General features: G+C 39.5%; 1 protein-coding gene across 1 annotated transcript in view; it reads right to left on the bottom strand.

Annotated features, from left to right (window-relative positions):
- ABL2 (ABL proto-oncogene 2, non-receptor tyrosine kinase) overlaps positions 1-24,611 on the bottom strand; it is a 67,709-nt gene that overhangs the window by 14,024 nt on the left and 29,074 nt on the right. The window contains exons 2-9 of the mRNA XM_025166979.2: positions 18,130-18,300; positions 15,353-15,648; positions 13,633-13,905; positions 12,674-12,758; positions 9,351-9,528; positions 3,473-3,657; positions 3,148-3,300; positions 671-760 (exon numbers count right to left, since the gene is read on the bottom strand). Coding sequence (XP_025022747.2) covers positions 671-760; positions 3,148-3,300; positions 3,473-3,657; positions 9,351-9,528; positions 12,674-12,758; positions 13,633-13,905; positions 15,353-15,648; positions 18,130-18,300 — 1,431 coding nt within the window. The remainder of the gene's footprint in view (positions 1-670; positions 761-3,147; positions 3,301-3,472; positions 3,658-9,350; positions 9,529-12,673; positions 12,759-13,632; positions 13,906-15,352; positions 15,649-18,129; positions 18,301-24,611) is intronic.

The following is a 24,611-nucleotide window of genomic DNA, read 5'->3' as shown; positions in this document are numbered from 1 at the left end:
TGATTCAACAATTTAATAAGACTAACTTAATCCATTCTTCTCAAATTAGTAAGTGAACAATTAGTTGTATGCACTGAAAATGGATTGGATAATTTTGCATTACAGCTGTTTAATTAAAAAACCACAGACACAAACTGCATGCTTTGAGAAAAATATAGACAAAAATGCATATTTATTAGCATAAATGAGCACATGCTTTGGGCTTGCATATTTCCCCCCCACAATTAACAGATGAGGAAAGACAAGTTAGCATCTTTCCTTTTATGTTCAAATAGGAGCAGTTTGTTCAAATTATTGTCAATTCAGTCCAAACTGAATCAAAACTGAAGCCCATATTTCCCATATTTAGTTATAATGGAAAACAGCTATTCATTCACAAAAGTAAACACAAGATTTAAAATCTCTTTCCTCATCCGTTAAAGGCAAAAGTGGGAGTATTTCAGAGTTAGTTGCTCAACTTTATAATGCTAAAATACAGTTTAGTATAGGTCTGAATTGGACAAATGTCCAGAATATCCTTTTTGTAGTCGAAATCCAATAGCCTTTTTAACAAAAGGTACCCAAACTATTTTTATTGATTAGATTGGGGAAACCAAAAAAAAAAAAAAAAAAAAGCTTATTTCAAAAGTATAATAGAAAGTTCAGAATAAGGTAACAAACTGGTCCTTACCTTCAGAGATGCTAGAATCATGAAACATGGTTTCAAAAGCTTGGTGAGTCTCAGCAAATGAAGGTCTATCTAGGGGACTCCATTTCCAGCCTACAATATAATAAAAGCAGCAGGGAAATACTATCTCCATTAGAATTTGCAATCTAAATCCCACTATTCTGGAGCAAGAGCATCTTCCACCGTAACCTGTTATTGGCAATGTTTTTAAGGTCCTTGTCATGATCTATTCTATTTTCAAAGGTCTCAGAATTACTGCCAGCATTTCTGAATGTAAGAACTGCCTTGATGTAGTTGTGTGGTCTGGCATTCTCTTTCCAGTATTGATCAGCCAGATATTTTTGGGATGCCCAGATAAAGGGGCTCAAAGTAAAAATCTTTTGTTTACCCCAAATGTCTGGTATTCATGATACTGAAGTTTTCATTTATTTATGATGAATAATAGCAGCCCATTCTCCATGTACTTGCCTAAACCCAATTAAAATCAGGTAAGCTATTGGTCAGGACAACACTAAACTGCTACATGACAAAACAATATTCCTTCATCTACTTTGACTCTTCATGAATTTCTTTTCATAGCAGTAAATGGGAAATTGAAACATTTTGGAACTTTTCTATGCCATTTCTAATAACTTCTTGGTCTTTTTTCTGAACAAAATAATCCAGGTGCTTTAACTTTACCTTTTTTTCCCCTTGTCAAATAGAAAATCTAATTGCCTGGTTGATTTATCAGCTGTTTTTAGTACTTTTTAAAACTAATTACCTTTTAAGGTAGAACAAAAGGATATCCTACATTCTTGGGATATCATTTTGTTCTACCTTAAAAGTAGTACTTGTGATACCAACAATTTATAAACTTACTTAAAGACATGATTTAGTCTATGCCATTTACATTCTAGTTAATTTCTTGACTAAATCAATATGTCTGAAAATTTCAACTGGCACAGAAGGCCATTGCCTGAAGTAGATCTATCAAATTAATAATACTGTACTTATTTTTTAACTTCCACGTCTAATCTGAAGGATTGATTCTTAAGTAAATCCCTAAATGGTTTGTCATATTTAGAATGGCATGTCTAAAGCTATGTATTTCTCCCAAAGTTTCTCTTGTGTATTAACTCAGAAACTGATCCAGCTTTCTTTACCATTTAAAGAATGATTAGCACATGCAAAAATTGGGCTGCCTAGATGTTGTAGAACTCTTTCCCAATTCTAAGACCCTTTAAATTCTAAATTAAAATCTGTTTTTGATATGGGCCAAAGGCTATTTTTTTTCTATTTCTACTTTTTACACTGGGATTGCTCCTCTCCTTTGGATATGGTGCAGTTATAATTTTAACATAGTCATATTTATTTTTGTGTATTTTTCTATTTATTAGTTTTTTAAAAATTTGTAATTACATTTTGATATTCAAATAAAATACTTTGTGCTACAAGTCATGTAAATTCCTTTGGATGAGAAGATATACCTTTATTGCGCAATAAATAAATATAGTATTTGACATCTGCAATCCTTTCTTAATTCCACACATGAATTTTAACTTTGCACTATTCATGAAGCTCATATATACACTATTATTTCTTCTATGATCTGTCAGTGTGCATGTGTTTGTGCATGCACATGTGTACACACATACACATATGCACACAAATATGTACTCCTGGATCTTGTTTTTTGACCTCAGATCCTCTTGGAATGCAGTGTACATATATGATTTTTACTAATCTTAGGAAGTTTAACATGACCTGGATGTCTATTGGATAATCCTCAATTCTAGATCCAGTGTTGACCTTAGAAACTTATTTTGCTGTTGTTGTTGGGTCATTCGCTGGTCTCCAAATATTAAAAATATCAGTTGCATCTTTAAATTCCATGTGAAGCCATTTGTTCCAGTGAATCGAAATCAAAAATTGGAGAAAAAATCTGCAAGCCTTTCCCCAAACATATTCAGAAGGTCAGTGGATTCCATCCAACATTCAGCAATTCCCCTTTTTACTGCAGACACCAATACCAGAGCATATACTGTTCAGGAGAGTTCCTCAATCTCTGTTAAACACATTTCGCTTTTAAGAGGGCACAGCAGACTACAGTGAGGAGGCAAGAGCAGCAAAATTCCCTCAACAGACTTTTGACTGGGTCCATACCTATGTTTTAAAAGGATCTTAAGTGGTTTTCTCTCTGTAATCATGACATTGTGAACTGTGATCCTCTATTGAGTCTATTCAGTCATACATATTAGAAAACACGAAGATTTATTCAACCTCCTCAGCAGACCATTAACTTTAACAGAAGCTGTCCACTGGTAGCAGTTCTTCTGTTGACAAGAAACTGCCTGTATGCCAATAGGCTTATATATAATAATAAATGCTAAATGGACCTGGAAAGCCACCAAGGCCTCTGTTTCCTGTTGCATGTTTTTATTAGTTCCAATCTGCATTTGCTTCTGAATGAATTCTAAAAATGAGAGCATAATACTCACATGCCCTCATGAGTTCATAGACCTTTGGTGGGCAACCTTCAGGTTGTTCCATCCTGTAACCTTTCTCCAGCAGATCATAAACTTGAGAAAGGTCAATGCCGGGATAGGGGGACATTCCATAAGTGGCAATCTCCCACAGCAATACTCCAAAGGCTGCAAATTAAACAAGAATTGTTTAAACATCATTGGTTCTTCTTTTTAAGGTATACTGAACTTCTTAACTAAAGAAATATCATCCTGAGAATATAAAAGTAGCCCAATATAACTTCATAATCCTGATTTACTTACATAAAAGGACTCTGTACAAAACAACCTTTTCTCTTACCCCAAACATCTGATTTGATTGAGAATGTGTTATAGGCCAGACTTTCTGGTGCTGTCCATTTGATAGGAAACTTTGCTCCAGCATGAGCTGTGTATGTGTCCCCTGTCATCAGTCTGCTTAATCCAAAATCAGCTACTTTCACCACATGATTTTCTCCCACCAAGCAATTCCGAGCTGCTAGATCCCTATATAAGCAAAAATACCACAGAATTACCACCCCTGTGTCAGCAAGGTTATCCTAAATTCCCCATCACAGATAGAACTTTGCCTAGGCACACTGTGTAATATCAAACTAGGATGCTAGTGGATGCATACACACATTTTAAGCCTAGATTCAAGGAGATAATCTGGAAGCACACAACAGTTAGATGATGGCTCAGTTCTGAGAATCCACAACTTTGGTGTACAATATACTTCTTCAAGAATACTTTCATTTAATAATATCCAGCGGTGTACTCTTACTATTTTCCTTACGACTTCATCTAGCCATTTCCTTATCAATCAAAATTAAGAAAAGGTATTATCAATTTGCAGAAGCTTACTTATTTGCTAGATTTATATCCCACTTTTCTTACAGCTCAAAGAAGCATGTAGCACTCCATTCTCCAATTTTCTCCCATAAGAAATCTATAAGATAGGTTGGGCTGAGAGAAAGTGACTGACCCAAAGTCACCTAGTGAGCTTCCATGGCTGACTGTGAATTTGAAATTGTGTCTCTAATCACTACTCCATACTGGTTTTCTTTTTACAGTGCAGAATGATAGTTGGATCTATCATGAATTAACCTTCTAGTCACAAAATAATGGACCAAACAGGAAAAGATTAACTCCTCTTCAGATGAGAAGGCAGGGTCTTGTTCCTTAGAAAGAATGCCCCCCCCCGGAATAGATTTATAATTTGTATAGATTTTATTAACTGAATCCAAGCAAATATAACCAAAAACAACACCACCATCAAAGCATAAACCAGCTATTGTCCTAGATATTATGGAGATTTCTCCCCCTTCAGATAAGTGAGGCTATCTAATCCATCATTTGGACACTTCACAGTAAATCCAACTCTTGCTCACCAGAAATGATGGCGCTAGACTGAAAGAGATGAGTACTCTTCGGATGGTCTTAGTTGTGTGTTTCAGGCAGATTCTAAGTGACCTATATGCTTCTAGCTTGTATCAGGTATGCTCCTTAGAGTAGGATAGATTTGGGCAAAAACTGGGCCTATGAGTGAGTTCACCTTAGGAATGAAGCTGGGATTTGTTTGTAAGACCATCCTATCCTGGTGGAAAACACACAAATTCCCTCTAACCAATGAAGTCCGGGCTGTCCTGTTCTTCTGGTTAAGAGCATCAGGAAGATTATGATTGTTACAGCCTGAGGACATGAGTTAGGTTCCAGGTTAGGAAACAGTGCACTGTCAGTAGGGCCACAAGTCAGGAACCTCTCAGGAAACATGAGCATGGATTTGATTAGAAAGGAGTGCTCTCTGGTAGTCTATGATAAAAGATAGTGTAACTGTCTGTTTCCATAAGATGTTAACCACCAACTCCTTGTCCAATTCTGCCCCAATAATTCTGAAGTCTTTGCTGTTTCTGCTTAAATCATTGTCTCTTCAGCCAGTTGTAGAAGACTATCCAGGTCATGTGGTACAGATTCTTATGGTGGTCACGTCTTGAGGTAAGAATATTGTCAACTAGTAAACCCAACAGAGAGCCAGTGTGGTGTGGTGGTTAAGGCATCAGGGTACAAACTGGGAGATTATGAGTTCTAGTCCCTCCTTAGGCACGAAGCCAGTTGGGTGACCTCAGGCCAGTCCCTCTCTCTCAGCCCTAGGAAGGAGGCAATGGCAAACCACTTCTGAAAGCTTGCCAAGAAAATTACAGGGACTTGTCCAAGCAGTCACCAGGAGTCAAGACTGACTTGAAGGCACCAAAATGAGAGTGAGAGTGAGAGAGAGAGAGAGAGAGAGAGAGAGAGGGAGGCAGACAGACAGACAATTTGGTGTAGTGGTTAAGGCACCAGGCTAGAAACCAAGGGGCCATGAGTTCTAGCCCTGCCTTAGGCACAAAGCCACCTGGGTGACCTCGGGCTAGTCATTCTCTCTCAGCCTTAGGAAGAAGGCAAAGGCAAACCATTTCTGAAATCTTTCCAAGAAAACTGCAGGGACTAGTCCAGGCAGTTGCCAGGAGTCAACATTGACTCAAAGGCACAAGAAAAAGAAAACAAAATAAAACCAACCCATCACCAGCACCAACAATCTGCTATCCAGCAGTGATCCCTGTTCAATTTCCAAGCAGAGTTGGAACTAGTCTGACAATGCACCTAGGCATGTCAGCAGGTTCCATACACAATTTCAACCAGATTAGAGAACCACAGTCCTAAAGCCAGGACAGAACAATTAGGATGACTTTACTTCTGAGAAGTTTTATCTTCTAGACCACTCTAGCAATGTTTGATATTAGTGGGAAGACACAATGCAGATCTAGAGATTATGGGGATGGCAGAACATCTATTGCTTTTGTTCTAAAAATGGCAGAGGCAATATCTATTGTTACTGCTCATGAAGATGCTACCTCATTTCCCCAGCATCTTTAGAAAAATGTCTGGGTATAGCATCTATTCTCCCTGCTACAGAAACTGCCAGCTCAGCCAGTCTTCTGCAATTCACTGAACTCTTTATAAAGTCTATAATAAGGGAAAGGAGATGGATTTCCAGCCAGCTCTTAATTCACAGTTTTTATTGAGGCATCCTGGACCACCACCCCACCCCCGGCAATTCCTGTAGCTCTTGTCAAGATGTTTTCTATGCACACAAGCAAATTAATGCTTTGCTGGCAATATGCTTCTGTAATGGGAGAAGCATACGCTCACAAGAACTCAAAGAGTTACCAACAGACATCCCTAGCAAAATGATGTTCATCAGGTTAGAAAGAGTTAAAAGTCAGTAAACAACGACAAGAAGGGGAGAAGGAACCACTACAGAGGGCATGAATGAAAATAAACCAATGAAATTGAACCTTGAAAGAATCAGGACAGACAAAAGGATTTTTTTTTATGTAACACATAATTTAGCTTTGGAATTTGCTATCAAAAGATGTGGTGCTGGCTACCAGTTTGACTGGCTTGAAAAAAGGATTGGACCAATTCATGGAAATCTTGGGGATCAATGGCTATTAGCCTTGACAGTAGCGTGACTGCCTTTGAAGGCCATCTGTGGGGAGACTAGTTGGCTTCCTTGTGCAGTTGGTTGGTCACTGTGAGAACAGACTGTTAGAGTAGGTGGGCCAGGGGTCTGATCCAGCAAGGCAATGCTTATCTTGGATACATGCCAGCTTGATAAGTGTTGAGTGTGTTCACTTCAGGAACCTGTCTCCATATACATCTTCTCTGCCCATTCTTTGAAAAGCCTGATCTTTTTGTCCCATCTTTCAAGATACTTAAATACAGTATCTGTTGACAACGTTAAACTGAGTTTTTGGTCCAGTTAACCATAAAAGTGTCCCTGTAAATATTGCCTTGTTTGCTGTATATTGGGTTGCAATCAGGATATAATTTAAATAAATGTATACATGCAAACTTTTCATCTATAAAAGGGCCAACAGTGTGGTCATCATTTTAATGAAGAGATAGTGGGCTGATTCCAGGTCAAAAGGTATTGCCTTGAATTGAAACTGGGTGCTGTTGTAGGAAAGCTTGTTATACTGGTCTGAAGGGAATGTGGAGGCTAGCCTATGTTAAATCCATGGATGCCAACATATCACCTAGTAGAATGGTTGCCATTCTGAATTTTCACCATTTGATCAATCTGTATAGATTAAACTCTGCTGTCCAATCTCTGTTTTTCTTGAAAACAATAAATAAAAATGGACAAGGCTCCTAAGAACAGTTCTTACAATTGTACTTGCTTTATACTACTAATGTTTATCAAGTGCTTGATGCACTGGGGATGATAGAAATATGACTCATAATATTCTCAAAAGTTGTATCCTAGCTGGATTGTTTTAGGCACCCAACTGCTAATTAAGTTGGCTTCCCAGATATGCCAGAATTTCTGGAAGTAGTCACCCAAAGGGAACTTTTTTGTGTCATACTGAAGGTCATTTGCCCCCATTGGGACTGGAAGGGTATGTTTCAGTGTTTGCCCAGCAGAGAACCAGTGGGAATTTTAATGCTTGTTCTCTGAATGAAAAGCAAGTCTCTATTGCAAAAGTTGGACCATTTCTCTGTCTCATGTTATTTTTAGGAGCCACGGGCAAGATCTTTTCCTGCTCAAAATCAGGGAATGCAGGGACTTGTCAAACAGCTTTCTTTCCTGGAAGAGTTTGGATGCAAGTCTGGCTTTAGACTGATGGTCCACCTCCCAGGATTTAAGCCATAATCCCAGTGAACAGTCCTACCCTGTATTATGGCTGTTGCAAACTGGAGGTCATCTACAGAAGAGTGAGCCATGAACTCTGAGACACTTATTCAGGCCCTTTCTCAAGTGCTTCGCTTCTGCCGGTAAATCTTATAGCAAAGATCAGCCCCATAGTATTAATGAGCTGTCACTGCTGTATTATGGCCATTGAGGGAGTATTGACTGTTGAGGGAGTATTGACTGTATTATGGCCATTGAGGGAGTATTGACTGGAACCAGCAGGAGACTACTGCTCTTCTCAAGAAGTCAAAGCCTAAAAAATTAAAAGGAGGGCTTCTTCTCAAGGAAATAGAAAGGAAGTTTCTTTCCTTAATCCTCCCTTTTCATCTGAGGACAAATTAACCTTTTTCTGTCAGCTGTATCACTCTGATACTCAAGAATCTTATTATTGTTAGTAGTACTAACAATAGTAGTAGTAGTAGTAGTATTGTTAGTTCTATTTGAATGCACTGCTGCAGGAGTGCACAAAGGAAAGGCGCATGGAAAGCATATGGCTCTCCTATGTCTTCAATGCAGCTCCTACAATGTCTCCCAAAGTTGCTTCTGAACTACTAATGTTTTAGAAGAAAAAAAGTATTAAATATGAGGTCATTGCATGAACTATATTTAATTCTATTAAATATTACATTCTAAGATTTTATCCTGTTTCTTACTCATTTTGGGGATGAAGTCCATGGAATCTTATATCAAGGTCAAAGCAGATTGGGAATCCCTACACTAATTAAGAACTTTTTTTATCTTCTAGTATCCCTAACTGGATAACATTAAGGCACCATACTGAAATTGTATGTTTTTTAATGTTTCATATTTATGCCAAAACCTTGCACCTAGAAATTTCATTTTCACATGGAAGTTTGGGTTTTTAATAATATACTGAGTACAGCAAAAAAAATCCTACTAAGTAATAATGTTTTCTTCTTTGAAATTGAACCTGGGAGCTAGTAAATCTAGACTATGTGTTTGATTTTGCCTAAAATATTTTTCATCCAAAATCCATGTTCTTGCCTGTATCAACAGAGTAGCAATTTCGATGATAGAAAATCTAGCCCAATTCTGAAAACAGAGTAGTCTAGCCCAACAGAAGGCTGCATCCACCATGGAAATAGTTCAGAATATAAAATGTAGCCTTCAAAGGCCATAACACACAGTCAAGATGAGACACAGTTTTGGGGGCAAAACATATACATGGTCTTCTGAGCCTTCAAATATATAATACATTATGTTACCGGGCTTTTTTTCAAAAGCTCTGGAAAAGGAACTTGCTATTTGTCCTCAAATTTAAAATTATAAAACTAGGGCAATATTCCTGAGATTTCCTTCAATTCAAAATAGCTTGCAATAAGTCTGATCAATCAAAAAATCCTATTACACTTTCACCATCAAGATAATGCAATGCAATTCATACATACATTCTTAGATTTCTCTTATGTTCCTGTTTCACTGAATGTCAAGGTTTTTTGCTGACCTGTGAATAAAGTTCTTCTTCTCCAGATACTCCATAGCAGAAGATATTTGGGTGGCCATATATAGCAAGACAACAGCAGTCACTTCTTCCCGATTGCACTCTCGTAGATAGTCCAGCAGATTACCATAGGGCATATATTCTGTTACTATATAAAAGGGGGGTTCTAGGGTACACACACCTGAAGAAACATAGGAGAGCTGGGTAAACTTTAATCCTTCTGTAAATACACTTTTGCAATAAAATCTAATCAGTGATTCTCAAAACTGGTAGCATGGCATTCTACATTAAAATAAAGGGAGGAAAAGGTTCATTTTTTCAGAGATCCATTTTTAATGATTTTTAAAATTTCTCCAGCTCAACTGGAAAGATTTCCACACAGATAATACTGACAAAATAGGATTTCCACAAGATCAAAAAGCAGGGAGGGAGGGAGGGAGAGAGAGAGAGAGAGATTATTAACAGTATTTCAAAAGCCCCAGTGCTGCAGTGCAGTGAGAAGCCCAAGCAACATGGCATGGCAAGAACACAATCATGCCAAGGAGGAGGACAGGGAGAAAGGTCAGCAGGAGGTGGTGGCAGGGGGAGCGGCAGTGGCAGGGGGGCAGTTGTAAATGTGGCTGGGCCCAAATTTTTATCACATGACCATGGGGTACTGTGATGGTGGTAAGTTTGAGGACCTGTCATAAGTCCATTTTTTGAGTGCCGTTGTAACTTTGACCAGTTACTGAATGAATGGACATTAAGCAAGGACTACCTGTAATTACACATGGTCCTCAGCTTAATTTTAAAAAACTTCTTCAAGAGTTCATTTTAGATTTCTGGTAAGAGCAATCTCTCCTCCACAACCTGCTGCTTAAATATTAGAAACAAAACAAAACCAAAAAAAGTGCAAGAGAGATACTTAGAAAAATCTGTTTGCCACCAAAAATAAGCAACAAACCATACTGCTTTATTTCAATGACAAATTTGATAGCAAAAGTAAGGTCCATATCAAAGCCTCTAATGGGCCACCTGTGGATCACAGGTGGCCCATCCCTGATATACATGGAGCTGTGGCAATTTTTGTTTCCCCATTAGCAAGATGATTCCATGATCTGGAAACAATAATAACAAAAATACTTCTAGTTCTTATGGCTACAAAGAAAAATGGGAATATACAGTGGGGCAAAAAAGTATTTAGTCAGCCACCAATTGTGCAAGTTCTCCCACTTAAAAAGATGAGAGAGGCCTGTAATTTTCATCATAGGTATACCTCAACTATGAGAGACAAAATGAGAAAAAAAATCCAGAAAATCACATTGTCTGATTTTTAAAGAATTTATTTGCAAATCATGGTGGAAAATAAGTATTTGGTCACCTGCAAACAAGCAAGATGTCTGGCTCTCACAGACCTGTAACTACTTCTTTAAGAGGCTCCTCTGTCCTCCACTCGTTACCTGTAGTAATGGCACCTGTTTGACCTTGTTATCAGTATAAAAGACACCTGTCCACAACCTCAAACAGTCACACTCCAAACTCCACTATGGCCAAGACCAAAGAGCTGTTGAAGGACACCAGAAACAAAATTGTAGACCTGCACCAGGCTGGGAAGACTGAATCTGCAATAGGCAAGCAGCTTGGTGTGAAGAAATCAACCGTGGGAGCAATAATTAGAAAATGGAAGATATACAAGACCACTCATAATCTCCCTCGATCTGGGGCTCCACGCAAGATCTCACCCTGTGGGGTCAAGATGATCACAAGAACGGTGAGCAAAAATCCCAGAACCACACGGGGGGACTTAGTGAATGACCTGCAGAGAGCTGGGACCAAAGTAACAAAGGCTACCATCAGTAACACACTATGCTGCCAGGGACTCAAATCCTGCAGTGCCAGATGTGTCCCCCTGCTTAAGCCAGTACATGTCTGGGCCTGTCTGAAGTTTGCTAGAGAGCATTTGGATGATCCAGAAGAGGATTGGGAGAATGTCATATGGTCAGATGAAACCAAAGTAGAACGTTTTGGTCTAAACTCAACTCGTTGTGTTTGGAGGAGAGAGAATGCTGAGTTGCATCCAAAGAACACCATACCTAATGTGAAGCATGGGGGTGGAAACATCATGCTTTGGGGCTGTTTTTCTGCAAAGGGACCAGGACGACTGATCCGTGTAAAGGAAAGAATGAATGGGACCATGTATCGTGAGATTTTGAGTGAACACCTCCTTCCATCAGCAAGGGCATTGAAGATGAAACGTGGCTGGGTCTTTCAGCATGACAATGATCCCAAACACATTGCCCGGGCAACGAAGGAGTGGCTTCGTAAGAAGCATTTCAAGGTCCTGGAGTGGCCTAGCCAGTCTCCAGATCTCAACCCCATGGAAAACCTTTGGAGTGAGTTGAAAGTCCGTGTTGCCCAGAGACAGCCCCAAAACATCACTGCTCTAGAGGAGATCTGCATGGAGGAATGGGCCAAAATACCAGCAACAGTGTGTGAAAACCTTGTGAAGACTTACAGAAAACGTTTGACCTCTGTCCTTGCCAACAAAGGATATATAACAAAGTATTGAGATGAACTTTTGAAATTGACCAAATAGTTATTTTCCACCATGATTTGCAAATAAATTCTTTAAAAATCAGACAATGTGATTTTCTGGATTTTTTCCCCCATTTTGTCTCTCATAGTTGAGGTATACCTATGATGAAAATTACAGGCCTCTCTCATCTTTTTAAGTGGGAGAACTTGCACAATTGGTGGCTGATTAAATACTTTTTTGCCCCACTGTATACTGCAAACAGTTGAGGATAAATTTGGAGTTTTGTTTGTTTACCTGTGATTCTGAATCTACTTTAATAAAGCCATTTCTTTTAGGCATTTGCAGACTAAGAGATGAATTTTAAGCTTGAAAAATAAAATAGACTGAACTGGCAACAATGGGGCCCTGACTGCCAATCCCATCTCTGCAACTGCTTTGAAGACAACATTTGCACAGGTCCATAGTTCGAGGAAAACCAGCAAGCACAGATTCACTCATTCACATAAAATATAGGAAACGAAAACGGCACAGCTTGCAGTGGGATGCCATTTGCTTTAAGCAGATGTAGTCTTTTCAAACAGTATATCAAGTCTGTGGCAAGCCTGGAGACAAAACTCTCATCCCAATGAGCAAGATAAGCAAACACAATTTCATCACAGGAAGGCTCTCCATATTTAGAGCTTTGTCCAAGCTGGTCCAAAGTAAATAAAATGTGAATACTATGCCCCAACTGTTTTACTTGTGCAGATGAAATGCAACAACTATTTAAAACAAAAAGGAACACACATTGTGATCAGATTTGTACGCTCACCTAATAACTGTACCAGATTTGGATGCTTGATTTCCTTCATAACAGAAGCTTCTTTCAGGAATTCCTCTACCTCCATAGTATCCTCCTGGAAGTGTGATAAGACATCCCTCCTCTTAATAACCACAACTAATTTACACAAAAATTAGGGAGCAGAAACTTTGTTACAAGGAGGGCAAATGACAGACCAAGGTACATATCCAACTTCCCAGCTCTTAGTTTCATGGTAACTAACACAACCATAATACACAGTGGAAAGATCAGGTACAGGAGATCAACACTTCTGCAATTATGATTTTCTGGACCTTTCTAAATCCAAAAAGGTCTATCTACTTGTTGCACTGTATTTCCAGAAGTCACCAGCCAATGCTCCCAAAACAGATACATCATCCCTGAATTTACATTAAATATTTCAGAAAATAATACTTTAATCACAAACACCTAAGCTTTTCCAAATGGATTGGTGATGGAAATTCATTTTTACTTAAAAGTACATCTTTTGGAAGTTTAATCTCCGAAGAAAATGCTTTTTGCACATATATACTCTGACTAAGCCTGTGAGCTGAACCAAGATAGGCATCTATGAGGCAAAGCACTATAGCAAAACTGAGATGCAGGATGCAAGTTTCTGACAGTATGTTTTGTATATATATATATATATGTGCAGTGGTTGTCTTAACCAAGAATGTGAAATTTCCAACATACAGAAAGTAAGAAAATGTTTTAATAGCTACCCTTTCCCAAATGCACTGAGGGAGAGAATCTCTATTTGTAATGACAGATCTTTAAAAATCTGCCTGTACTAAACAGCCAAAGTTCATTTGTTTTGTTTTTGTTTCCACAAATCTCTGACATTCAGGACATCAGCAGGCAAGCATGTACTCTAAGCATAGCAGCATATATTTCAGATACATTTCAATAACACCACACTGGGGACTATTCTCTCATGACTGCAATCATACCTTGAGTGTTTTCACTGCAACTGTAAGGTTGTATTTCTTCCATACTCCAACATACACTTCACCATATTGTCCTCCGCCAAGTTTGTGCTTCATGGTGATATCTGTCCTTTCCATCTCCCATTTGTCATGGATCGGTGACACCCCATAGACCGTGGGTTTATTGCACTTTGGTGCTGGATAGTGCAAAGTTGTTACTAGGCCATCAGCTACTGTTGAGTGGTGGTGAACTAGTTCTGCCAATGTGTTAAAGCGACTTTCAGCTGTCACATACACCTGTTAAAGAGGGAATGAAGACCTTATATAAACTGGCAACAAGAGGCATTGAAGTGAAAAAAATGAACAAAAAAAGAAACTTCTCCCCAAATCATTCTCCTGAAACAAAATAATCAAAAGTTTATGAAAACAAAACAAAACCTTATAAAATATTCTCCGAGTGTTAAGGGATAGTCCTTATTCTTGAGATCACTCCCTCAGAGCAGAAAATACAGAAGAAGCAGAGTCAAAGATGAGAATATTGGGACTGGAAATGGAGAAGGAATTATAAAGGCCCTTGGGAGTCTTTTGATCTTTGTCAGCAGTGAACCTATCATTTTCTCTCCTGTAAAAGAGAGGAAAGATGACTACCTGTAGAAATATAGAGAAGGCTTCCAATGATTGTAGTTCTCTACCTTTATTCTGTCTATAAATATTTATCTCTTAATCTCTCTTCCCTCTTTTTGGGAATGCGTGTATTCCTTAGTACTTTAATGCTATGATCTAATTATTGGGCAGAAAGCTTCCAACCATTGTACTTAATCCAACTTTCCCAATCCAGTCCATGGATTATTTCTGATATGACACACAGCCTTCCAATCACAATATTCCCATATTTCACTTGCTTCATCTGTATTTTCTGCTTGGACAGTTCTGGGGTTTGTTCCAGATACTCCAGCCTTCCAGTGACCTCAGGCCATTCCACATAGCTTGCCCAGAAAGCAACTAGGAAATCATCATTATTTTCTGGAATACTATGTGACTACCTGACCTTGCTCCACTGGATTCTTAGGGCAATATTAGTCCCTCTATGTAACATGCCTAGCAGCTGATGCTGCCTAATACCTCCAAGGGAATTATGTAAAGAATAAGGACCAACAACCTTCATTCCTCAAGAACTGGACTCCACTATAAATAGGAATTTCCATGCTTTCAGTTTTCCTCCCAGAATTATCGGGGATACGTAACTTTCAAACAATGTTTCCAAATAAAACAAGATTGATAGAAGCAAACCACACTGCTGTAAACTTGTCAGATCAAAGTTTACTGAATTATTGCACAAGTAACTTTTTCATGACTCAGTATCTGAATATATCACAACTCATTAGTTATCTTATAAGGATTTAACTGATACAGAGTTTCTCTCCCAAAATGAGTTTCTTCAATTTCTGCAAGATAATGCAGGGGGGAATACTGCTGCTATGAAGAGAACAGAAAACAGAGCCTATTATGTCAGTGCTTCCTTGATGTTTGCTCAATGGCTAATCAAGTTGCTTGTGCAACACAACCAAAACAGCATCCCTTGCTAGGAAGGCACTTATTCTTACAAGAGTAGATGGAGTTACAGAACAGGAAACATTTGCTTAAAATAATGAAACCTGTATCTTTAAGATTTCTTTGCCCCAAACTTTATATGCATATAAATATGTTCTATCTATACAAAATAGGTTTCCCAGAAAAGATTTACCTTGCCATCTGTGGTGGTATTGATCCTGTAGTGGTAAACACGTCCCTCGTACCTGAGCGAGATTGACAGCTGTCCAGGACTGCTCTCACTTTCTCGAACAAGGAAGCTGCCATTAATGAGGCTGCTCAGCAGATATTCAGCTGCACTACGTGACACTGGTCCATGATACCAGGAATGCTTCTCCAGGCTGTTCACTGGAGTGATATAGTTACTTGGCACCCATCCCTGCCCATTCTTGGAGCGTACCTCACTCCATTCACCATTTTGATTGTAACCCAATACACGTAGCTTCTCACCTAAAGCAAAGAGAAGACTCCAAATAGATAAAATGGGATTTATTTTAAAGCTGACCCTGACCTAACCAGATAAGAAATAGTCTCATTTATACAAACAAGAATATCATAAAAGTTAAATATACTAGACAATGTAGCATACAGTAACACCTAGAAACCAAGCAAAGGGATCATAGCTTTGTGTCCCATGTTAATGTCCCAATATATCACTTACAATAACAAATGAAACAGACAATCTCTTTGTGGGTATTACTTCATTCCCTCATAAATGATAGCGTTTCTGTTCTGCTATTTTCACCACGACACATCACCATACTGCATAACATGTTTCCTTAATATTCATAATTGGTAATCTCATTCAATAAAAACTGACCTGGTACATTAGTAATACCACCACTAATGTATTTAAATGATTTTAATTTAGCACAATATATGAATCTGCTCATGATGAGTTAGTACTGCATGAACCAGGCCACTGACTTTGTTCATTGAAACACAGATTAAAATATTCTTGCTTAGCATTATGTGTGAACTACATCTGGTACTAGGTTTATAAAAGTATGAAATATCAAAAAGTACAAGAACGAGAAAGCATCATAATTTTGACCAGTAGAAATTGGGCACTGAAGTAGAATAGCAGATTCAGGAATATGCAAGTCATATGCTTGAATTACAGAGAAGGCTCAATTCTATAAATCAGAAGAATTTTTCAGCTGCACCAAACTCCAGGGCTACTGATGATCTCAAATTCATTGGGACTCAGCCAGATACTAATTTACATTATATGACCAGACCTGACCAAGTAAAAATCTGACCTTACAGAAAATTAGCTGAATGAAATAACCACAGATTGTTGGGTGCCAAGATAGAGATAATACTGAATTCTACCTCTTTGTAGGATTTGAGACAGCCTCCTCTTATATGTGTGGCAGGAAGCCAAAGTGAATACTTGCAGATCACTATAGAAAAGGGGTAAGATAACTTTTTTTGGACCAGGTCATATTTGGAATGCTTCTAGCCTACAATAAGCACATTTACAAAATGGTTGTCACAGGAGACTTGCCTAATCACAAAATCATCACCACAGTGCACACAATCAGTCTCAAAACACCCATCTCTCAAGATCTCCAAATCTGCATTCTAATATTTTATAATCCTGTAGTATCAAAGACTACAAAAATGCTCTAACAGAATCAATTTTTAAAAATCTCCCTCCTAGGAATATGTAAAGATAACCTGAGGCTTAAGTACTATCTTGGTATAGTATCTAGGTATCAGAAGTTTAGCAACTGCATAGCCATTTTGCACATTTCTCCAAAATGAAAAAATATTTTTAAAGCATGGGTGGGGGAGAGGAGACACAAGGCAGCAATTAACTATGGTTGATCATAGTGAAAAGGGCATCGGGTCTAAGAATATCTGTCTGGCCAGAATGGCCAAGAGGCACCACAACCACGATGTAGCTTACTGCTGAATCATAGCAGGTTTGTCACCAAAAGCAATCTAGATGGAGGACTGCTGTTATGCATCATTCCTTAACTTAGAAGTTACTACAGAAAAAGCTATGCTCTAGTACCAAATTAAGTAGCAGCCTGTCACAGCAAAAATAAAATAATTCAATTTCTAACAGAGAACGTGTATTAACCAGAACTATTTACCAACTTGCAGATGCACTGACAATGCAAAATATGGAACAATAAGTGTATTTTGTTGTTATTTCTATAAATGTCTTGTAATTGGAGCAAAAAGTTAACATAAGTCATGTTTGTTGCCTACATAATGCATCTGAAGTCATCTGAAGGCAAAACAGGTTTGTGATGATAATGAAAGCAGTGGGAAGAGATTTTGAGAGCAACAAACCCTGCTGTATCACATACATCTATTAAATTCAGTGAATCCATTTTGAAATTCAGGGGATTCTATATCCCTGACACATAATTCTCTATTCTGATCAGGACAAACTCAAGGCTTTCTGATTTTTAATTAATCTTTTTGACATTTTAGTAATAGTTGCCTATTTCTGATCAATGTTACAAATTACAATATGCAATACTATTTTAGATAAAGAAAGTATTTTCACAGTTTAATGAAATAAAATTTTGAGACTGATAAGTTTAATTTTTAAATCAAATGAAAATAAATTAATTTGGTTTGATTTCATCTGTTTAAATGAAGTGAAAAAAATTAAATGTTCAGAGTCCACATTTAAGGAATATAAGAAAGTGCAAAACCCCTCTTTCTCGATGAAAAGTTATAAGATATATTTAGTTCATCTCACGCTCAATGATTTCCCCACATTTGATAATCCTATCATTTCTGTGCCCTTTAACTATTCCTGTAATAATTACTACTGTAGCATTTTCAATGGGCACATTTTATTACTGTTGTTTCTATTAATGCACACCAAAATTAGGTCTGTTTCTTACTATGTACATGCACACTCTTGTATGGATACATGTAGAAACAGGAGGCAATTATGTTTACCTTTGGTGATGCTGAGTGTGTTGTCACCACTTGCTACAAAATCATAAAGTGCAACAAAAAGATTGGGGTCACTCTCAGTGGCTCCTAGAAGATTCTCCTTGGAACTCCACCTGATGGCTTCATTCAGTGCCTGTGGTTCAGTGTCACAACCAAAGGGTCGGTGGAGAGCCTCTGAAGACAAAAAAAGGAAAAGAAAAATAAATTTAATTTTTATATTCTTTGAAATCTGATGATGTTTTGAATATGGTCTTGAGTGGCACATAAAAATCAAGATTAGATACAATTTCATAATCAAAAGACTAGCAGAAATAATATAATACAAAATTTAAAGTTCTGTGCTTAAACAAATTAGACCTTTTCATCTCATACATGCAGTGTTTAGTCAACAGGGATGCTATTAAGCACATGCTACAATGGAATGGACAAGAGCCATGCAGAAATATTCTCCCGATCTGTACATAAATCTGCAGCATCAAGCATCCACTTGCTTTGCCAGCTGGTGAAGCTCCATCTACTACTGAAACAAACATTAAAAAGCAAACTGAATGGCTGAGAAAATGCCATCAGCATCCAACTATAATTACTTCATTTTAAATTATGTATCTGTGCACTCATAAGTGACATACACAGGTTACAAAGAGGTATTTAATTCTAACAGATCAAGGACAAATATACTATTTAACAAATAATATGTACAGGTAGACCTTGCTTACTGACTGCCTTGTTCAGTGACTGTTTGAAATTCCAAAAGGGCTGAAAAAATAACTTTATGATCAATGCCCACATTTATGACCTTCGCAGAGTCCCTTAGTCATGTGATCGCCATTACAGTCAGTACGCATTGTCCTGTGCCTGACCTGTTGGTTTTCTTTTTTTCCCTCTTTGCAGAGCAGAGAGATTGGAGAGAAAAGGATTACAAGAGAGTAAGCAGGTACATAATGGGGAATACACATCGAAAGGAATGTGGTGGCTCTGGCAGCCCCAAGTGCACTATGCAAACAGATCAGTGTATTCCCCATTATGTGCTGTTTATTCTCTTTTAATCCTCTCCAATCTCTCTGCCCTGCAAGGGGGGGAACGGGTCAGACACAGAAGAGATTGCCTACAGAGACTTTTTTTTTTTTTAAACCCCTCTTGCAGAGTGGAGAGATTAGAGAGTGTCAGGCCCAGCCCAAGAACGACTATGGGGCAGTCCAGTCCAGTGTAGTTCCTCTATTAGCTTGCACCTAATAGACAGAATCTTGACAGACTAAACCTATGCTAAAGCAACTAGTGGATATACCACTAGTTGGCTCTAGGGAGGGGCCAATCTCAGCTTCTTCCTATTCTCACGGTCCTGCTGTGGACTGAGGAAGCGCTTGCTCTGTAACCTCTCCAGGAATGCTCCCCCTCCCTCCTGATAACCTTGATGCTCCATTCCAGTATCCTCCTTGCACATGTCTTCCATTACAGAGAGGAAGGATTACAAGATTACAATGGGGAATACACCAACCTGTTTGTGTAGCATGCTCAGGGCTGCAGGAGCCACTGCATACCATTCAATGTGCATTACCCATTGTGTGCCTGCTTACTCTCTTGTAATCCCTTTCTCTCCAATGAATGTAAATACAAACACTAATTTCCTTCTTGTTAATTATCCCAGTGCTGGAGTGAGCATTGTAAAGGGCAGGGGAGTGGGGAAAAAGGAAAGGACAGTCACAGTCGCATGATTTCCCACTTAGCAACCACTTTGCTTAACAACAGAGCTGCCAGTTCCAATTACTGTATTCATTGAAGAGAAAAAAAAAATGCCCCCCCAGGATATGTTCCCGATGTCTATTTATTTACTAGACCTTATGCGTGGCTCTGACTCCATTCTGCTTATATTCCACATTACAGTAATAAGATTACAATACAATAATAATAGAACCAAAACACTTCCTTATCATAACCACAATCACCTACAGCCACCTCTTTAGGAGCAAATGAATCATTCCCACTATCCCCAAAGAACCTCTAGAACAGCCTAGTCTTAACTGCCTTCCAAAACACTAGCAACAATGGGAGTGCCCTTATCTGGAGGCATGCTATTCCAGAGGAAGGAGGCTGTCACTGAGAAGGCTCATCTCAAAGTCCTTAATGGTGATGTTCCCTAAGGGTTGGGACCTGCAGCAAGCCTTTCCTACTAGATCTCACCAGACAGGCAAACTCTACTCAGAGAAGATAGTCATAGAAATACCTATGTCCTAAGCCATGAAGGACTTTAAAGGTGATAACTATAACCTACCCAAAAGACAACTGGTAGCTAGTACAGCATTTAAAGTAATGATGTCATATGGGCAAAGTAAGCTGAAATCATTACTACTTATGCTGCTGTGTTCTGGAGTATCTATAGCTTCCAAATGGTTTTCAAAAGACAACTCAATTTAAAGCAAACTGTAATAGCCCAAATCAGAGGTCACAAAAACATGAATGACCATCAACAACATCTCCTGATCCAGGAATGGTGATAACTGACACACAAGATGAAGCTGTAAACCTGCTGTGCCCAAGGTAGTGATGTATAGCTGCATATCATCAGCATACTGATGATACCTCATCCCATGCCAGTGGATGACCTTTTCTAGTGGCTTTATGGGGAGAGGGGATAGCTCCTCAATGAAGGACTGAGGGCTTGAACTCTCTTACTTACCAACTGAAATAAAACATAACAAAACAGTGCTCTCCCCCATTCCCAATGATCCAGAAGGCAACTGAGAAATCCAGCAGGACCAGAATAATTGCACTCCCTCATCCCAGATCTACCACAGGTCACCAATAAGAATGACCAATGTACTTTTGGTTCAACCTCCAATTAAAAATTACAGGTATTGTCTGTAGTAAGAAGCTAAAAGATTACAATAATCTCAAACATCTCAATGATTAATCTCTTTAATTTCTTTAATCTCTTTAAGAAACAGATATCTTATAAAGATAATAAAAGAAAAAAGAACATTAAAAGGTTTTAATAGTTCTCTCCCAAAACATGTACATAAATGAAATAAACTTTTCAACCAATATATTACTTTCAACAATGCTCACATTACCAATAAAAGGGATGGCAAATTGCCCATCCTACAGTTCTGAGACAGTAAGATCCCTGTAAATCAAACCTAATATACTGTTAATCCTCTCAAGAACCTTGAGAGAAACATACATTTATACACAGTGATAGAGTAACAGCCGTGCAAAATATTGTTTCTCAAGCATTTTATTATTAAATTTGTATGCTGCCCATCTCTCCCAACAGGTGACTCTGGACGGCTCACAATTAAAATAAAAACCCCATAAACAATTAAAAATACCCCATAAATAATTAAAATTAATTAATCGATTAAAAATCAATTGTAAAAAAACAAACCCTATACATAAATACTAAAAACATTCAAGATGACGGGGGGGGGAAGTCAATCATCCCACAAGCCACCACCACTGGTACAAGCCCCCATCCAGCCCCCAGGCCTTCTGGGACAGCCAGGATTTCACATCTTTCCTGAAGGCCATGAGAGTGGGGGCACACCGCACCTCAGGAGGCAGGTTGTTCCAGAGCGGGGGCCACAGCAGAAAAGGCCCTCTTCCTAGACCCCACCAGATGAAATTCCTTGACTGGTGGGGTCTGCAGCATGCCCCTTCTGCTGGACCAAGTGGGGCGGGCTGATATAATAGGGGCGAGACAGCTCCTCAGATAACCTGGTCCTGTGCCATAAAGGACTTTAAAGGTGATAACCAACACCTTGAATTGGACCTGGAGCAGACTGGCAGCCAATGCAGCTCGTGTAACAGTGGTGTTATATGTGCCCCCCAGGGGCATTCAGAACTGTCCGTGCCGCAGCATTCTGCACCAGCTGTAGCTTCCGGATACTCTTCAAGGGTAGCCCCATGTAGAGCACATTGCAGTAATCCAGCAGGGAGGTGACCAGGGCATGAGTGACCATGCGGAGGGCCTCCTGATCGAGGAAGGGGCATAACTGCCGCAGAACACAAAGTTGTGCAAAGGCCCTCATAGCCACAACTGCCACCTGCTCTTCGGACAGGAACTGTGAGTCCAGGAGGACCCCCAGATTACGCACCGGGTCTGTCTGGGGTAGTACGACCCTGTCAAGAACCAAAGATGATAAACTCCTAGACCTTGAGGCTCCCTGTACCCACAGCTTACCTTTCAAATCAAGAAAAGTAGAAACAGACAGCTCCTCAGAAAAAAAGCATAGTTGCTCATCACTTGACTGAAGTACTGTCCCCACAATCATGCTGCTTCTTGCAGAAAGCCAACTCAACCACCAAGTCCAAATCAAAAACTCCCCCTGCAACACAGCATGCTATGCACACTACTGAAAAGAACAGGAGCCAACAGGAAAGGCAAGACAGTTGGTGTGGGAAGGGAAGCAATGAGCAAAGCATTCTTTTCAGCAACTGGAAACAGGAGACATGGAACTTTTCCAATTGCTGGGGGGCAGGGAACAAACTATGTTCAAACATTTCTGGAACTGACAGGGTTTAACAATGAAATTAATTTGCAGTTTGGAATTAGGATTGCTCAACAGAAATGAATTGTTTTTGTTAACTGACTTAAGTTACATATATTGACACACAATTTTTTCCAATGCATATAAAACTGTACCAGGATGTTGGTGTGAACTCTTCATGAGCTACTAATTTAGCAAGGGGCAAATGTCCAAGACCAGCTGTCAAATGTGCCTGGGTTTCAACTTGATACAGAGATTGCGTTTGGACAACACAGCAAGCCTGATTTATGGTTAGCCACAAATGCATCTAGAAGATTCTCACTTCAAGTGGCAGGACTAAAACTTTTTTAGGTTGCGCATAATGCGAATTCAGTAACTGTACTGTTATCAGTGTCTATACTTTTTAGGGAACATCACTGAGAGGGTGGCTGGCACTTAGCTACAGAGGGTCCTGGATGAAGCAGATAATCTGGACCCTTTTCAGTCTGGTTTCAGGCTGGGGTACAGTACTGAGGCAGCATTGGTCACAGGAGCAGATGACCTCTGAAGAACTCAAGATGGGGCTGGTGCAACCATCCCAGCCCTCTTGAATCTCTCAGCAGCTTTCAATCAACCATGGTATCCTTCTGAGCTGGCTTTAGGGGCTAGGAGTGGGAGGCACTGTTTTGTGGTGGTTCTTCTCCTTTCTCCATGGCCAGTTTCAGTCTTGTGAGGATTGGATGGGAAGGTCGAGCCCTAGGCCCCTGCAATGCAGGGTACCTCAGGGCTCAGATCCTTCTCTCTTCTTTAACATCTACACGAAACTGCTGGGTGAGGTCATTCACTGGCATGGGATATGGTATCATCACTACACTACACTGATGATATTCAGTTATACATCTCCGTCCCTGGCCAAGCAGATGACGCTGTTGTGGTGCTGCAAGTGACTGGAGGCTGTGAAGGTCTGGATGGGGAGGAATTAACTTCAACTCAGCCCTGACAAGATGGATTTACTCTGGATTTTTGGCCCCCCAGGGTCTGGCAATATGCCATATCTGACTCTGGATGGGGTGACACTCCCATGGATGGAGCTGGTGCACAACTGGGGGGTCCTCCTGGACTCACAGCTCCTGCTCAATGAGCAAGTGGCAGCTTAGGCAGGCCTTTGTACAGATTCATCTTGTGTGCCAATTGTGCCCTTTTCTGGACTGGGACACCCTGTTTACAGTCACTCACGCTTGGTCACTTCCCATTTAGATTACTAAAATGTGCTCTACAAGGGGCTGCCCTTGAAGACTACCCAGATGCTACAACTGGTTCAGAATGCAGCAGCATGTGCAGTACTGGATGCCTGTAGGTTTGCCCATATTACACCCCTGTTGCATGAACTGCACTGCTCCCAGGTTTCTTCCAGGTGTAATTCAAGGTGCTGGTTATCACCTTTAAAGCCCTACATGGCAGGGGACCATGTTATCTGCAGGACTGCCTCCCCCTGAGGTTATCTGCTCAACCCACCAAAGCAGATAGGATTTTGCAATGCTCCAGGTCCCTTTCCTTAAACATTGCCATGTTGCAGGTCCTCAGAAGCGTGCTTTTTCTGTTGCAGCCCCTGCTCTATGGAACACCTTCTCCCTTGAGATCTAACAGGCCCCCACCCTTTTAATCTTTCAGGGAACACTTAAGACCTGGCTTTTCCCCCAAGCACTGTGATAGGGTCAGGTCAGAACAGGATGAGAACATTGTGGGCTGTGTCAGACAAGTATGGTTGTGACACCAGGTTTTCCTGTTCTTGGTTTTATTGTTTCTTTTGTTTTTATTGTTGCATACATTGTTTTATTCTTCGGTTGCAAGCTACCCAAAGTTTGTCCACAGTAAACCATGGAAGTCAAAAACAAAACATGACTGGGCTGGAGTCCATTTATGATTTCTACAGTAGTTCTGGCATTCCATTCTGTTTCAACTTGTTTACTATGGATCAGAAGTTTACAGTTTTTGTTGGTTGGTTTGGTTTGGGTTTTTTTG

This window comes from Python bivittatus, unplaced genomic scaffold, assembly GCF_059951505.1.
Source record: "Python bivittatus isolate LINGU-HERP-01145 unplaced genomic scaffold, Pbiv_v1 ctg000700_np1212, whole genome shotgun sequence".
NCBI classification, from domain to species: domain Eukaryota; kingdom Metazoa; phylum Chordata; class Lepidosauria; order Squamata; family Pythonidae; genus Python; species Python bivittatus.
The sequence above is the reverse complement of the archived record's forward strand: the minus strand, read 5'-3'. Positions and strand labels throughout refer to the sequence as shown.